The sequence below is a fragment of the Bacillus rossius genome, chromosome 11 (genome assembly GCF_032445375.1).
Source record: "Bacillus rossius redtenbacheri isolate Brsri chromosome 11, Brsri_v3, whole genome shotgun sequence".
NCBI lineage: Eukaryota > Metazoa > Arthropoda > Insecta > Phasmatodea > Bacillidae > Bacillus > Bacillus rossius.
This window is the reverse complement of record NC_086338.1, coordinates 5,812,971-5,831,143: the sequence shown is the minus strand read 5'-3', so window position 1 is coordinate 5,831,143 and position 18,173 is coordinate 5,812,971. Positions and strand designations below refer to the sequence as shown.

The 18,173-nt window shown below is 36.1% G+C and overlaps 2 protein-coding genes across 10 annotated transcripts in view; both read left to right on the top strand.

Annotated features, from left to right (window-relative positions):
* Positions 1-1,080: 1,080 nt before the first annotated feature.
* The window catches only part of LOC134536595 (gastrula zinc finger protein XlCGF57.1-like), a 256,297-nt gene continuing 239,204 nt past the window's right edge, over positions 1,081-18,173 (top strand). For 4 of the 9 annotated variants that reach the window (XR_010075811.1, XR_010075812.1, XM_063376364.1 and 1 more), the window contains exon 1: positions 1,088-1,261. Coding sequence is in view for 6 of the 9 variants with exons in the window: in XM_063376364.1 (XP_063232434.1) it covers positions 1,226-1,261 (36 nt within the window). In the remaining 3 variants the exon portion in view is untranslated. Of the gene's footprint in view, positions 1,262-18,173 lie in introns of all 9 variants that reach the window. The other 5 variants (XM_063376365.1, XM_063376366.1, XM_063376361.1 and 2 more) reach the window with 4 other exon arrangements.
* Positions 13,060-15,170, top strand: LOC134536597 (tigger transposable element-derived protein 4-like). Its single transcript, XM_063376369.1, has one exon. It carries the CDS (start codon positions 13,246-13,248, stop codon positions 14,728-14,730), a length of 1,485 nt encoding a protein of 494 aa, XP_063232439.1. The 5' UTR covers positions 13,060-13,245; the 3' UTR covers positions 14,731-15,170.

Below are 18,173 nucleotides of genomic sequence, written 5' to 3'. Positions count from 1 at the left end.
ATTTTTGAAATAATTGTAATAGTTATTTAATGATATTTAAGGGTTTTTTATGTAATGTTTTTATTATTAGCGTGCAGTGTTGTTAAGTAACGAATTACAAGTAATCTGATTACTTGCAACAATTACTTTTCAAGTAATTTACACTTGTAACGAATCACATTTAAAAAATGTTATTCGTACTTGTAATCGGAATATATAACATTAATGGTAATCGATACATTAATGTAATAGATACTTTATGTTTACTTGCGGTTACTTTTATTCTCGCAACGTATAATGAATACAACTAAGGGCGCGGTTACACGGGACCCTGAACTACTTCAGGTAAACATGTTTAAGTAAACACGTTTACAAACGCGAAAGTGTGCGGTTACACGGTAGTTGCTGAAAAGTGTGTTTAGCTCTAAAACCGATTGTCTACTGTCAACGAATGACTGTGTTGTTGATCTCTATTTTTTAATTGCATCCAGAAAACGCGGGATTTTCTCACTTGTTTATACAGCATTATCAGCAGAAATGAAATGTGTTTACATATTGCTCAATATTTTTTTACAAATCGGGAATTCAAACATGCACAGTAAATTTTTTAACTTATTTTTTATTATTTTTTGAGCGAGAGTACCTATCTCAGTTTTAAGAAAATTAAGGTCAGGATAAATTAAAAAATATGTATAATTATCTGTTGGTTTTTTTAATGCATTCGGTAAAATATTACTCGAACTTGTGCCAGAAACACTTTCCATCTAGAATTTCTGCAAAAGACTGTTTATATTCTAACCAGCCAATCAGAGGCTAATGTAGAAGATATGTCGATCTGAACTACTTTGCCAACCTGTTTAAGTTAAATGAGAAATGGCCTCGAACGAAACATGTTCAGACTGTGTGTAACCGCACTCAACAGCTGAACATGTTCACCTGAAGTAGTTCAGACTCCCGTGTAACCGCGCCCTAAGAACAAGAAGAACATACTTTTTTGTATTAGTAAAGTTTATTATGTTATGGTTTTGGTGCTACGATCAGAGATTCTCCGGCTACGATCGTATGCACAACACCTATGATAAAAAGTGACAAAGCACAGAAGTGGCTTGTCAGGTTCTAGATATCTTTGCCTTCTTGTCTTCACTTTGTTTACTTGTTTTGTGTTTAGTAAGAAAAAGTACAAATATACGTTGAACAGAAGTTTAGGATATGTAATCAATCCAAAATCGTCTCGTCCTTCCGGAAGATGCATAAATTCGTTTCTAGAACTGCTGCCTCAATTGTAAGTTTCTAATAGTCTCGTTTGTCCGTGGTAAAGCAAGCCTCGCAATGATCACTATCAAAAGTCCGTGATAAGGCTAGTCCACATACCTCGTCCTCGGACAGTGGTCCGCGGACGCCCACACATTTGTGCTGTCTACATGCTGCTGGTCCGAAGCAGGTCCGAAGTGAAGCTTAGTAGTCGTAACACCAGAGTGCAGTGAATGTGCGAGGCATTTGCCTTTGTCTACATCGAGTTGTTTTCATTTAAAGTCGTCTGCTAGATTTACATATGCATAGTTTATTTTGTTCCAATTGTTTTGAAATTTAAGTTTGCAGGTTATATTTTGTTCATTAATTTTGACAATATGTTAAATAAATAAACATTACTACATAATATAATTGAACTTTTATCATACGTGGCACAATATTAGGTGAATTATTGCCTAAGCAGTTATAACTTCAGACGAATCTTCATATAGTTTTCAAGACGTCTGCATGTAAAACCACAGTGTAAAACAAAGAAAATGTTAACAAACATTAACCTCAAGTCGTTCTCTTCGCGACCAACTTTTTTTTATTTCAGGTCAAATTGCTCCCAACTCTTTCAACTCCCGCGAGTCAAACAAATCTGACTCGTCCGCGGACTAAAAGTTAAAAATTGCGAATGATCTTGGGACATGGGACATTGGGACATTGGGACATTGGGACACGGGGACGTGACGTCAGAGGGTCACGTGCACCAATCAGCAGTTAGCTGTCCGCGGACTACGGTCCGAGGACGAGGTATGTGGACTAGGCTATATGCAGCCAATCAGATGGCCGGAAAAATTCATATGTCATTTTGTCAAAACCTTGCTAATATTTAACTTTCTAAGGACGGTCGAATGATATTATAATTATAACCTCAAAAATTATCTGAAAGCATTGTGTTTATATTAAAAGTTTTTTTATATTTCATATATTTTTTTGTGTTAGTGTATTATATTTTGAACTTGCCTATAAATAAGTTTTTAAGTTTCATAATTTAAGAAAAAAATTGAGACAACGTAATTAGTAATGCACTGGAACTTAAAAATATATTTGTGTTAATATTTAAAAATACTTTTTAATCATGTATATAGAGTCCAGCTTGATTGACTACTTTTCATAATCTATTTAAATTCCATTATCTAAACAGTGGTGTTTGCATAATAAAAATGTATTTTCATCGTTATATTTATTTCTAATTATTATGGTGGATGGTTTGAGCCTGGTGTGCAATACTTCTAATATTTTAATAATGTGCAAAAGGTTTAAGATTAAAGTGGGCTTCGTGGTACAAATATTTGGTAATTCTAATGGAGACTTACTTATGAAGGAAAAAAGATTAAATTGAGTAAGAGTTGGGGCTTTACCGTAAAAAATATAAAATCCAAATGAGTTGTTTGTAACCATAGACATTCTTCTATCTAACATAAAAACCATTTCAAAATTCCTGATAGTGTATGAGAAACTACCACATATAGTTTACATTAAGTTAGCCACAATAGGTAGCCAATGCAGTGATTTGGCCATCAACATGTGCTTTAATAGCGTTGCTGAGACTGTGTTCAGTAACGAAAGATGAGCAAGATTGTTGTTGCCGCCCTATTGTTTTCTTGATACTAGCTGCAACTTGATTTTATGGTTCTCCAGAACATAAGCATATGGCATAGCCAAGACTGTTTACAAAATGACAATATTTTATTTTTAGTATATTATGGCTGGGGCTATCTTTTTGAAAAAAGCCTCAGCTACGCTATATTACTAAGGATATTTGGAAAATCACAGTGGATGAAGTTGTAGCTACTGTCAAGAAAACAGTAGGGCTGCTACACAATCAGGCCAATGTCTAATTGTAATTAGTTGCATCCACACTATTTAAGCACAACATAAATTAACTTTTCTGTAGCAAGCACAATAGGGACTATCAAGCCAACACCATATGATCTATTAAAAAATTAAATTATGAATTCCACAAATTCACCAATCCAGAAAATTTCAAAACGTCCAAGAAACCCACCGCACAGCCGATTCCCAATCTCGGATGTGCTTCCCGAAACACCAGCCGTTCAAGCTACAGAAATTACAATGGAATGAATCTGACAAGCCCTGTACAAATTCCTAGAAATATTCATGTCACAGCCAGTTAATGCTTACAAAAATCAATTACCACAGAAATGAATACGAAACAAATTTAATTTCACAATTCAAGTTAAGAGGTACTTGCTTGTTAAGAGAGGCGGCATGACATAAATGTTAGATTTTCAGTCAAATTATTCAACAGTTTTATTGAAACAAGTAATGTGTGTATATCTGCAATGTGCCAGTCAACTTGTGTTATAAGAGACCAGCAGAGATACTCAGTCACTCAATATGTGTATAGTGCAGATGCCACCTGAACATGGCTCGGGTGAGGTTTCTGACGAGGCAGAACTAAGTGTGATGGCTCTGAAATCATTAGACAAGACAAAGAAAATGTTTGTAGTTGATGAAAGTGATGTGTCTTTTGTCAAGATGTCAAATGTCCTGGGGATTTTGCCCATTCCTGATTTGATTACACATGGTGACAGATGTAGATACGTATTCACAAAGAAAGTGGATGTATTTGAAAAATGATTTTAATTTGATCACTTGACAAAGAAACTGTGTTTTGTAAATGAAAACTGTAACAACTTGTCCACATGTCTAGTTTATTGGGAATTGTAGCTACTTATTCCAAACTTGATTCAATGTGATGGTATTACTTACAGTTATGTATGCATAGAGAATGTTATTGAAATTAAAAAAAAATAAATATTTTTATTTAGTCACTTAAAAATATGTTTACAAATACATTATTTAGTATGAGTTATGTATTAATTATTCTATTAATAATGGAATAGATGTTTAACATACCTTCAATTGTAATCTGTATAAAATTGTGTCCCGAACCTCCCAAATTAGTGTCCCATTCCTCCCTCACATGGGGAGGTTTGGGACAGTTTACACTTGGCATGATATCATTACTTTTTCCATAGAAATTAATTCTTATTGCTTTTACTTTTAGTTGTAACAATAATGAGAAAATACACTCTAAAACTTGGTGTAGTTGAAAATAAAATCAGACTAATGGAAAAAATTAAAAAAAATAAAACCTAAATATGTCCCAAACGTCAACACCCTCCCCTAACCCTGCTCATAGACATTAAATTCTCCTTTAATGTATAGAACATTTGCTTTTCTTCATTTTTAGATTTGTTACTGGTAGTTCTTCTATAATCTGGTCCTATGTGATAAATGAAATATACAATTATCGTCAATTTTAAAATTCTTTCCAGTGTTATCACAGATTTTACAGAATGTTACTTGAACTATCCTCTTCTTCAACAAATGTGCACATGGCTACATAACAGTACAGTATTGTGTGTTTCTCTGTAGAAGTTTGACCAGTAGAAAATCGCCATTGCCGAACTATTTATTCCCAGATGTTGTGGGTGTGGTGTCATTTTCTGGCTATCTCTTCGTTTTGCAAAATGATGGGTCAGAGAGCTGTGGAAATTCTTGAGTCTTCTCCATTTCTTACTCAGATAGTGAGGCCAGTGGTTCATCCTCAGAATCATATATGGATCCATAAATATCCTCCATATGAAGACGAGGTTTAGGACTAATTTTCAATGCGTGCAATTGAGCGCACAGTTAACTTGCTTAAAACTAAAGTGCGACCAATAGAACTGTGGCCTCAATGGCATTCTGCATGCCGTAATACTTCTAGTTTTGTTTCAAATACGCTCTCGAGTTCCCTGCCATTGGCCAGACTGAAGTTCATCACGGCCCGGTCTGTGGCCGGGCGACAACGGTACAGCCCGGTAGTGTTGTAAAAAAAACAGTTTTTCTTCATAGCATGTTTTTTTTCTAAAAAAACCTGTTTTATTTCACACAAAAAAATGTTTTTTTTTTTTCATAGACACAATAAAGAATAACTGTAAAGTTTGAGCTACAGTTAAATTAAGAAATAACCGTAAAAACTAATGTTTGTTGAACATACCATAGTTTATTATAATTTAATAATACAGTAGAGTCCCGCTAATCCGAACCCTGCTATTCTGAAAATCCGCCTAATCCGAACAGGGCTAGGATAAAAAAAATTTTATATCATTTAAGAACTAAGAAAAGTAAAGAAAAACAAGTTTTTTCAAGTAATGTTGTACGTTTATTAATATGTACATAAGAAACTTATAATTTATCTATCTATCTATGTGAGTAATTAAAAATATTATGACACTAAATATGTACGCTAAATAATAAAGGTGTATTTTTCGTCTGACCTCCCTTACATATTTGATATATCATACACTAAATAGGCCTCAAAAAGACAATATATGGCATTAGATAACAAAATTCAGCCTAATCCGAATTTTCGCTAATCCGAACAGTGTTCGGTCCCAATTAGTTTGGATTAGCGGGATTCTACTGTATATATATTTTTTAACTGCCAACTACCCATCTTACAGGTTTAACAGCACTTAACCTCTCTTCTTGGCTACAGTCATGACCTGATTATTTGCAATTCACAGGCTCATTAGTAACAAAAATAAAGTTACCATATTTTATGAGTCACCCACATATTTATTTTCGTATTTAACAGTAAATAAATGTAATATGCATACTTACTGTGCTTAACATAACCTTACTTGGTTACACAAAAGACTCATCATCGTCGATATCTAAAACGTAATGCAGTAATTCACCAACACAGGAAAAAAATGTTCCGTTAAGCTTGCATTTATTAAATATTTGTCCAATTTGGTTTTTCGGCAGTATATTTTAATATCAACATTGTACGAGTCACATAGCTAAGTAATATTAAAAAATTGTTTTATGCTCGGCAAACAACTGTTGCTTTTAACGACTTGCGATTGCAGATTGCGGCCCACTGGCTTATGAGATGACGTCCGAGGCCAATATTGTTTACGTGTGAAACTCGACAGTGCTGTTTTGTTATATTTTACGAAAACAGTTTTCAGAGGTAAATTTGACAAAGTGCCATTTAGGCCTGGTTCTGGCAGGAAAAAAAGCAGCTGTGAGTGAATTATTTACCAGTATTCCATCAAAAGGTGGTAAATTAGATCGTGTTAAATGCACATTTTGTTCTTAGTTATTCTCAGAAAAAGGGACAATTGATGAAACCAACTACTTTAGTCTTAATATTGAGTTAATTTACAGCTTTTATATAACTTAACTTCAATGTAATCTTTTAAATATGTGCCATTCCACAAAATATGAATGATCAGTATTGGAATTAATGAAACCCTTAAAGTTCTTGAAATATCAACTCCATGGACTGTAGCTCTTTACATCTATATGTAGTTTAAGTAATGGAATTGACAGTTTTTTTAAGTAACATTTAAAATACTGTATGAAAATGCAATAAATATAAATGTATAAAATAACAACAAAAAAATTTGTGGTAGGTACTCTTTAATGTATCTAGTTCTGTCCCCAAAGTAGCCATCAACTCCATAGAAAACAAGAAATTGTAAAAAAAAAAAAAAGCACAAGATGGCATTGGCACCAATGGTTTAATTGCAACAGTTCCATAGATTAAGCCATTATGTATCATGTGGAAAAGTGATTCCGGTGGTAGTGAGTGATTTAGTAGGATTAAGTTATTTGAAATGAGATATTAGCTGAGTAGGTTTATTACCTATCAACTCCATGCTCTTTGAATAGTATTAATTGCTAAAAGCATACAGATTAATGTGAATTAAAAGCAAAGAAGGAATACTTGTAAAATATAAAACAATGTCTTCCTAATGTAAAAATCTTAATTATGGCAAAATTACTAACACCATTTCATTAACTCCGTGGTCATCAACTCCATGGAATGTCCTGGCCATGGAGTTGATGAACTGCATGGAGTTGATGTATACAATACATTCCCTACTGTTTGTTTAGAACATATTGTTACGATTTACCTGCGGGTTCGTAAGGATAGCCCAATTAATAGATTTGTATTACACACACAGTTTTATTTATTACTACTACTTGCCACTTACAAATAATCTTCTAAATTGGCAGATAATTAATTACACGTAAAGAAATGTCAATTCCCCAGTCACTCGTTTCGCACACCTCGCTGGGCCGCACTTCCGGCGCAACTCTCGCAGCAGCACCCCTCGTGGGTCTCTGCCGGGACTCCGTCGCCGCACTCCGCCGCCGCCGTCACACCCTTCGCCGAGATCCCACTCGACGACTCGCTCGCCACTTCACTCGGGACTCCGCCGCGCCCGCGACTCTATCGCCCGGAAACTCCCGACTCCACTGAACTCACTCACTCCCTGCCCTGGAACCTTCGTCCAAGGACTTCGCCACTCTGCCGCACCTGCGGCACTATCGCCCGGAAACTCCGCCGCGGGAGAACTCCCCACTCAGACTCTCTCTCTGACTCGAAGGTCGGCCCAACCTCCTTAAATAGCCCTTGGGTTCCCATCCAGAACAATCGGGCATGTCTCCGAGATATCGCGCGACCTTCGCCGTCGAAATGCCCAGAAACGCATCGTGAGTCCTCGAAGGACGCGGTGGCTGCTCTAAGAACACCGATAAAGGCGTCCGAGTCATTTTATTCCGCAGTGCGGCCTCTTTTAAGTAACCTGATCTGAGGCAGGTGCGCGCTGCGACGGTCAGGATGTAGCGAGATAGTATGACACGAGATACCAGGGAGAGGATGCGGGTGGAAGGGGGCGCAGACAGGCCGAACGAGTGCGGCGATGCCATGCACTGCAGCCAAGCGCGATCGTAACAATATTAAATATTTTAGGCTTTGCAGAACATAATATTAAGTACCATTGTATCTATTGTTAGCATAAGCAATCTAGTTGAATATGTTCTCTAGAATGTGTAAATTGTAAGAAAATTAGCACAGCATTGTATTGCTACTTCCATTGTACACTAACATTTTTTTTTCTTCCTATGAAAACATATTTAAAGTATGTTTCTACTCACAAACAGTAATTTTATAACTAACTTAAATTTATGTCCTGTATATCACTTGGTATCTTCTACTGAATAGAGTTGGACAACGATGTTCAAGAGTGTAAGTAATGATATTGAAACATGTAAGTACTTACCGATACTCAACCTGACTTCAATTGAGAAGTTTGCCACAGCATACAATAAATTTAACTTCATGTAGCTTAAATATTTCTGATTTTATAATTTGACAATATCAGATCATTTCTTGAGCCAAGTGAGCTAGTAGTTAGTAAAAGATTACATTTTGTTACAGGTTTGTTAAAAATATAAGAAGAACCTAGAAAAACATGACAAAAACCAATTAAAAAAAACAGAAATCAATTGAGGATAGGCGTAAGAAAAAGAAAGAAACAAAGAGAAAACGAAGGGAACATATCAAGAACAATCCAGACTTATATGAAGAAGTAAAACGAAAAGAGAGGGAACGATATCACAAACGTAAACAAGAAGGGAAAATTATAACGATTTGTGAGCTGTCCAATAGAGATAAAAGAAAAAAAAGAAAAATTTGGAAACAGTCTGCAAAGAAGTACAGAGAAAACCAGAAAAAAGAACAAAATGTTGGTGACTTTTTAAGTGAAAACAGTCCCCCTAATAGTCCATCTGTGTTACAAAATAGTGATCACTGTGTGCGTTGCCCCAGTACATCATCTGCCACAAGATCATTATCAGGAAGGAGAAAAGTAAGGAAAGACAGAGCAAAAGCTTACAGAAAAATAATTAAACTTGAAAAAGAATTAGCAAAGTTCAAATCAAAATACAATAAATTTAAAACAAGCTGTTCAAAAAAAGAAACGGTTTGTTGATTCTCCTAAAACGAATGCTAAGAATTTACTTTCAGGGCAAACGGTGTCTGAAAATGTTTGTCGTAAGCTAGTTTTTAACGAAGCATTGTTAGCACAAATAAAAGAAAATTCTAAAAATAAAAAGAATCTTCGGACATATCTGACTTCAGTACACTTGTGCATGAGTTGACAAACAATGTGAAAGGCATAACAGTGATAAGTGTTCCGAAGGAATGTATCGAGCAGTTCTCGAATACTTTGGATCTTCGAACACCAAAACCTTTAAAAGGGACTCTACGAGTTCACCAAATAACATGCGCACAGAATGAAGCAAATTCCAGACTACATTTCCGGAGGTTAAACTGTTTCAGATGTCGTCCATCACATTGTTCACATTATGACATAGGATATCTTGATATATCCAATGATGATGAGAAACCACCAGAAATAACTCATTGTATCATTTTGTTCATACTGTACCTAATTTTATAATGCAAGCCCTATGCTGTGACTGATTGTGTGCATAGGCACTGAAAAATAGTAGCGTTTTAATAATTGGCTTGCAGATTTTTACACGAGCCAGGCGAGTCTCGGAGTCAGTAATGAACAAATACATACTATTATACATGATTGATTACAAATAGAAACAAGCTGGATTTTCTACCAATAATAAAACTGATAGTGGATTCAATAAGCAAATATGGATGTTAGCCAACTGAAACAAATCATCAAATTCATTAAATTTTCCAGTCCCTATGTCATGAGATATGTCATGAAAGTTTGTGTTGTGGGTGCGATGTTTGTAATTTGCATGCATGCATTCATTTTTGTTTGCATCAAACACTAGCAAGTGGTGTTTATTTAATAAAATAATCATTCTTTAACATTCATGCCACTTCTCTTCCTCAGAAGCGATTGAAATATAGTGATGTGTACAGCAGTGATGATTCAGAGTGTGTGGAAACAAAAGGAACACTTCTAAAGAAGATTCATGGTGAAGATTACTTAGTGAAACTTTTGTTGTTGTTGAATACAAATCCAAGAAAAGTGTTAACTACATTGGGATGGTTCTCTCAACGGAAATGGGTGGCTTTTGTGTGAAATTTTTGTGAATCAAAACTGATGGGACATTCTTTTTTCCTGAGAATGATGCCACTGCACTGGTTGATGGTTCTGACATAGACAAGTGCTTGATGCACCAGAACTAGATTGAAGGCAAAACTATGTCTTTAAAAACATTGATACACAATTTGTGAATATAGGTTGACTTTTTTTATTACTTTCACTGCTATTGTGTTGAAGGCTAATGTGCCATTCTTAAATGCTTTGAAATTAATGATTTACTAATGTTTAGCTAACTTGCACAGTGTAAGTTATGTGACATTTAAAAAGTTATTGATGAACCAGAACTGAAACTGTTGAACCAGTTAAAATTTTTAAGCTGTTTATAAGTAGGTCCTACAGGGTAAATTATTATATTATTAAAATGGTACCAAATTTTAATTTAACCTAATATATAATGGTATATATTCAGTAATTTGAAGTAAATATACCTACGGTTATTTCAACTCCATGCCATTGAGCATCAGCTCCATGCCAAGCACACTTGTATTACCCGACAAAATGATAAATATTGATGGTTGATTACTGCTGCTGATTGGGTGATGACTAACTTTTTATTTTTGATAAGTAAAAAAATTCATACAAAGAAAAAACCATTTTCATTTTTGTTTTATGTGGTCAGGTCAATTGTCCCTTATCTCGAGAATGACCCTCTTACGAACTTTCAAAATCTGGTTCCCGTATGACCAAACATATTAATATTTGCAAAAAATGTCCCAACTCGGTGAAAGACAAGTACATTACATTGTCTTCAGGAGAAGTTACAGACCATCAAGAATCCTACTGCCTTTCACAACAAAGTCTTGCATCTTTGTTACAAAGTCCAGTAAGTTTGTACAATGTAAACACATCAACCGAAAGACAAACACAACTTAAAACTTTCATTGGCAGAATTAGTGTACCAGATCAGGAAAAAGCAAATGAATTACTGGCAAGGGCTATTTATGCAAGTATTTCTTCACTTAGAATAGTAGAAAATCCATTTTGGATAGAATTCTTATCATTTTTAAGACCAGCATATAAAGTACCGACATGGCATGAGGTATAAGTACCATTACTGAATGCAGAATATGAAAAAATAGCTTCACAAGTGAGTCAAAAAATTGCTGCTGCAGAGACAGTTTCATTAATGTGTGATGGGTGGACCAACATCCGAAATGAACCTGTAGTAAACTTTGTGGTTACTACACCTTCACCCATTGCTGTAGAGGAGGAGGCTCAAGAAATTTTGAAGAAACATCAAATTCTAAAGAAGGTTGCTCTGGATGAAACATTCTGGGATAAAGTAAAAGGGTCTCTCCAATTACTAAAACCCATTGCAACTGCCATAACCAGTGTTGAGAGTGACAAACCTAAAATTTCACAAGTTGTAAGTGTTTTTAGGAAATTGGAGCTGCACTTTGAAGAAACACTTTCACAGAGCCCACTATCCAAAGCACAAGAAGATGAAGTCAAAAAAATACTTGCAAAAAGAAAAGATTTTGGTGTTTGTGAAGTTCATAGGGCAGCCAATCTCCTGGATCCACTAGCAGCAGGTGTTGATTTAATGCCAGATGAGCAGGTGAATTTCTATTTAATTTATACATAAAATTTTTAAAAAATCATGTAATATTTACATTGTTATTTTTGAGCTACATTGTTGGCTACATTCGGGACGGACAGCGCTTGAGGTGGAGGACTGGGGCTGGCTTCACGAGCTGCCAGGGCCACGCTCGTGTCTGCATCTTCTTTCCGAGTTTTAAGTTGTGTGCTATAAACACAATTTTTGCTGCCCTTTCATTGGTGAGCCTATTTTTTTTTTTTTGTGTGTGAATTCCACCAGACGTACTGAAGCTCCTTTCACAGGCAGCTGCAACCTCTCATGGGAAAAGTTCATGTGATGGGATTGGTGGCACTGTAAAAAGACTAGCGGCAAGGGCTAGTCTTAGTCTTATTTACAATGAGCAAATTATGACCCCCAGGCAGCTTTATGAGTGGGCTAAGGATAACATCAATGCTATACACTTCGCTTACAGCACAAGAGTGAGGCAATTTTCTTGAAAGCCCGAAAGCTATCAGCCCGGACTATTGAAGGCACCTTAAAACTACACAGCTTCATCCCTGTAAGTAAGAGTAAAGTGTCCACTAAACAGTATTCATTTTCAAAATCATCTAGGGAAGTAGAAATTACAACTGGATGCGATGCTGAACTAAACTTTACTGAAATAGTTGGTTTCGTGACGTGCCGATATGGTGACTTCCGGTGGTTAGCATGTGTCCTCGATTCCTTTGAAGATGAGCAAGAAATCAAAGTAAGTTTTCTTCACCCACATGGTCCAGCTCCACCAAATTTCACACACCCTTCGACACCTGACATTCTTAAAGTCCATCGGAGAGACATTATCACAGTAGTTGACCCTGTAACTGCAACTGGACGAGTTTACACGCTTGCAACTGGACGAATTTACATGCTTACAGAGTCAGAAAAAGAAAATGCAAACAAAAAACTTTTGGCTGTAATGCATTTGTGATTTAGATATATCAAGGTATGTACTTCAATTTACAGTGAACTCTCCATATAGCGATTCTCCCTATAACGATACTTTCTCTATAACGATTGATATTGACATTAACGTTTGGTCTACCATAAGAACAACATATTTTTTCTCTCTAAATAACGATATCGTTCACTCTCTATAACGATGTATTTACTTAGAACACTAATCAAAATACAGTAAAACATTACGATAAAACCAAATTTCCAGTCGTACCACTTGACGAGCGATTGCCAGTTGGACTCAAGGTCAATGCCCGTAACCGGTTATTTCCAGTGTTTAGGCGAGGGGGTGGTCGAGTCCACTAGTCGGCGCGGGGGTGGGAGGTCAGTGGCGGGCGAGGGGGTGGTCGAGTCCACTAATCGGCACGGGGGTGGCAGTTCAGTGGTGGGGAAGTTGAGCACGCGCCAAGCAGCTCAGTCAGTTTACTCAGCCACGTCACGCCTGGCTGTTCATATCGGAGCTGTTTTTGTACACCTTACTGCACCGTGTAAGTTAATGAGTGTTTTATCAGTTTTATTCTAACCATTATGCTACCAAGAAAGCGGAAAGTGCTCACCGTGGATGAAAAAGTGTCATTAGTTAAAGCAATTGAAAATGGTGAAAAACAAACTGATGTTGTGCGGCGAACGGGGCTTTCCCAATCGACTGTGGCTACCATTTGGAAGGATAGGCGCAAGTGGCTTGACGCAGATGTGCATGGGGATAAAAAGAAAATGCGAAAACCTCAGTATGAAGACTTAGATCGTGCTATTCTGCAGTGGTTTCAACAGCAACGCATAAATAACATACCGCTCTCTGGACCTTTGATAAAAATGAAAGCTGAGTTTTATGCAACAGAGCTTGGCATTCCTGATTTTAAGGCTTCTGAAGGTTGGCTGAGCAAGTGGAAGCAGCGCCACAACATTAATTATGGACAGATAAACGGGGAGGCTCGTGACGTCGATAGGAACACTACAGATGGCTGGCTAGAAAAGGTATGGCCTGATCTTAAGGCTCGTTATTCAGCCGAAAACATTTTTAATGCTGATGAGACGGGTCTATTTTACAAGTTGACACCAAACAAAACTTTAAAATTCAAATCAGAAAAGTGTATTGGAGGAAAGTTGTCAAAAGAAAGAATTACAGTTTTGGTAGCGGCCAATATGACAGGATCGGTAAAGAGAAAACTTTTGGTGATTGGCAAATCTAGAAACCCGCGTTGTTTAAAAAACATCAAGCGTCTGCCTGTCACCTACAAGTCAAACAAAAGTGCTTGGATGACGTCTCAAATTTTTGAAGAGGAGTTGAGAAAATGGGATTCTGAGTTGAAGGGGAACAAAATCTTGCTTTTGGTGGACAACTGCCCTGCACATCCAATGATTGAAAACCTCGGAAACATAGAACTCTGCTTCTTACCTGCCAACACCACAAGTGTCCTTCAGCCCATGGACCAAAGTGTTATCAAAAGTTTGAAAAGTCATTATAGGCGCAGGCTTTTAATGGAACTCGTCGAGTCTAATGGGAATTTCAAACCTACGATCCTAGACGCCATACAAATGGTCAGTAGGGCATGGGCAGAGGTAACGGATAAGACCATAAGACATTCCTTCAAGCATGCAGGATGGCTGAAAGATCCCGAGCCAGCAGATGATGAAGATGACTTGCCTTTGGCCGTTTGGGTTCAGCAGCTGGAGCTTCCTACAACATTTTCAGAAGAGGAGCTTCTGGATTTTGAAAACATCGATGGGCAAGTGGCTACAGCAGCGGGTGTTACAGACGAAGACATCCTGAATTCTGTTCGTGTTGATGAAGATAGTGATCAGGAAAACATTGATCCAGAGGAGGAGCCTGAACCAGAACCGGTCCCAACTCCAAAAGAGGCATTGGAGGCTGCTAAAGTACTGAGAAGATTCTTTACTCACCAAGATGATCCTGTGGCTACGGAAGATGTCGGTCGTTTAGAAGATAAAGTGAGGTCATTGCTGTGGAAAACTAAAAAAAGGCAAATGACGCTAAAAGACTTCTTCCAATAAACTGTATGAACTGTATGTCTTGTTGTGTTATGTATGTACGTATTTTGACATTCTAAATACAGAGTACTACATATGTACTAATGATTGTATACACTGTATCATTGTATCATTTCATATACATATGTAATTTACTACTACATATGTACATATGTGTGTTTGTGGACAATGTAAATATAGTACTGTATATTGTATTTATACTGTTTAATATGGTGTTTTATTTCAGCACACTACTCCATCCAAGATTTAAAAATAGGTTTCTCTCTGTATAACAATCTTTCTCTATAACAATGAAAATCGCTGGTCCCTTGGATATCGTTATAGGGAGAGTCCACTGTACTTCAAATCTTTCATTTTTTTTATCTACAATTTATTTTATGATGGGAATTGGATTGAGTTGAAAATACATAGCATATGTATTAATTTAAAATAATGTTTTTATATGATCCCAATGAAATCCTTCATGAAACTCTCAGAATCTGTTAGAAAAAAAAAAAACAAAAAAGAAAATTTATTTATTTTTTCAGATTTTTAAAAATTATACTTTTTGAATTGTTTAAAAAGGCTATAAATAATTTTACTGAAAAATGTAATTCTGTGCAACCCTATCATGATGCATATCATAATAAAGAAAATTTCAGGCTCTATCAAATTAGACCTTTTGCAGCTCATTAGAACAATTAGGAGAATAGTCCTTGTAAATTATAACTTCTTATGTTAAGCATCCTTGGGGAAATTTTGATATCTTAAGGAAGCTATAAAAAATAAAATACAAAATAATTCTGAAAAAAATTAAAAATACTTTTCTGTACATTTATGATGAGAATCTGAAATTTGGTTGATTTTGAAAATGGAAAATTTGAAAACATTTTATTTTTGGTTGATTTGACATGGAATGACCCATTGTGCAAAATCTGTTCACACTTAAATTTTTACTGTTAATTTCAGCCAATGAAATTTCGAAAGTATCCGACATCTGTTGACAGTGATAGTAAGTAACTATATTAACTACCAAGTGATTATCCCGTGACATCTGACCAGCAATTTGTTAGCATATTTTTTCAACGTATAACTAAATAAGGCTTTTATAAATTTTTTTGCTAACCATTCTAACGACACATTTATTTTATTTATAAATTTTGATAGTGACTTACGTTATAGGTAATAGCACTAATTAATTTTAAAGCAGGGATTACACGTGAGCATAGTAATATCTCTACAATTTCTTGCCACATATGATTGGAAATATAAACAAAACAGATCTCTAGTCCTGCCAAAATGGCTTGCTACTCTAGTCTCATTTGTTGTTGTGCCATGCATCCGTAACAGGAATAAAATATATTCATTTTCCTTCCGTGCGCATGACCTTTCTCTCATGCACACAACTGTCCTATGCACTATTGTGAATCAGTATGTTTGTAAACATGGCGGTCACATCTTTTGTGCAAGACCTACTGTCACTGTTGTTTTTTTAAATTGTTAATCTAGCCTTAACACCCAACAGCCACAACTGAACTTGCCATAGCTAATGTTTGTACAACAGCCGATAGTGTAGTCAAACCTGCGCGTGCTTCTCTTCTCCCCCCTTCCCTTCCCCCAGGAAGCTAACTGTATCCCACGGTACCTACATCCATTGTTTATCGAGTTTTTTTTTGTGCTGATTTTGTGCTAACTGAAATCTACAGACAAGCTTTTCAATACTGGGTAGTATAATTAACATTGCGCTAAATGAATTTTAGCAATTTGAAGACGTGCTAAGTGAGAGATTGGTTTAACAGTATTTATCGTATGTAATTAACAAAGAAATATGAGAATCTATGCACAAAAAACAGTAGTGAACTTTAGGTGAATAATCACCAAATAAAACTTACCAGTGGAGAGATCATTCACAACGTTATCGTAATGACTGATGAAATGGCTGCGTGGCTAGCTCGCATGACACTTGCTGCCAACTTCACATCCGATGATTGTTCAAGGTCAAAACTTCTAGCTACAAAGTAAACTACCACAGTTATTAAAGGAATACACAAAGCCAGGGGATTTGATGCAAAATATGTGGGACAAATGTAGACGTAAATATATTTTAAAATGAACTATTTTGATATTTTGTTAGATTTCTATGTAGTTAAAATTACTGATACACAAACACAATTATTGGTTAGGGGACCAGACTAAGGGAGATATGTTTTTCATGTATGAGATACTATTGTGACTAAATTAAGTACCTACATTTAAGTAATGAATTTAAGTGAATGACCATTAAGGCCCCCGCCTACCCGGGCACACACACGGTGCGCAGAGCTTCAGGAAAAACAACACGATTTCAAAACTACTCAACATATCCGAGTGGGGTCTGTTTACGAAAAGCATTTAAGAGTTCGCTGAGGGCCGAAAAGTACTTTTGATTTCGGATTCAGTTTTTAAACGGTATTTTTAGAAGAGTTAAAATGGCTAAAACGTATGTTTTCAGAGTAATTTTTATGTGTAAAACAACCAGTACAGATTCTTGAAAGCATTTAAGGGACTTGCATTACACCTTTATCTTCATTTCTATGCTGTATAATGCTACGGTCACCGCTCAAATTTCACAGTTATCCTGTGACGACGGGAAGACTCCGCGCCAGTTCAGAGCATTGCACTTAGAGGCTATACCGCGCTAGAAATACCAGCGAGCATCGCGCTTATCATCCCGCCTCACTAACACATATACACCCCTGACGAGGCGGGCCCCTTAAGCTTCAGTCAGTTGAGATACTGAACACAACACTTCACATTTAATCTTCCAAGCAGCTTCAACATTATGTAACAGATAATGTCTATTTTTTGGAAGTAGTTTACATTGGAAGAAGTACAGTGGGGATAATCCAGATCACTGATAATTGTTATCACTGTGGTGAACTACAGATGGTTTCAAACTAACTCCTCTCTCTCAAAGTGACATCACTGCATTTCCACCAAAATCTTCACATAAACAGGTTCACAGACAAACAGAATAGAAATTTCATTTTACTATCCACAAACAGTTAAAAAGGTTCACGGAAGAAACGATAAGACACTAAATAAGGAGGAATGGCTCTGGGAATCACAAACTTCAATATCAAACCACTTTTTGGTAACTAGCATTTTAATTTATTTTTTTTTACCTGCCTTTGATTAAGTATATCATCGCATATTAAACAAAATAATTGGAGATTGTCCAGTTATGTGTAAATTATCTCTGAATAGGTTTTAGCCTGTGAATTTAAAAATATCTATGTAGCAAATAGTAGATGCAGTTCATATTACATTAGCTTATGTTTAGTTTTGTTTAACTTACACAAAAAAAAAATTAACTTATGATGAAAAGTACTGAACTTAGTAGTTAAGTCCAGGTATCTAGAGATATCCTGTATAGCATAAACATATATCATATAAATAAACCTTATACCTTAAACTGTTACTTGGTA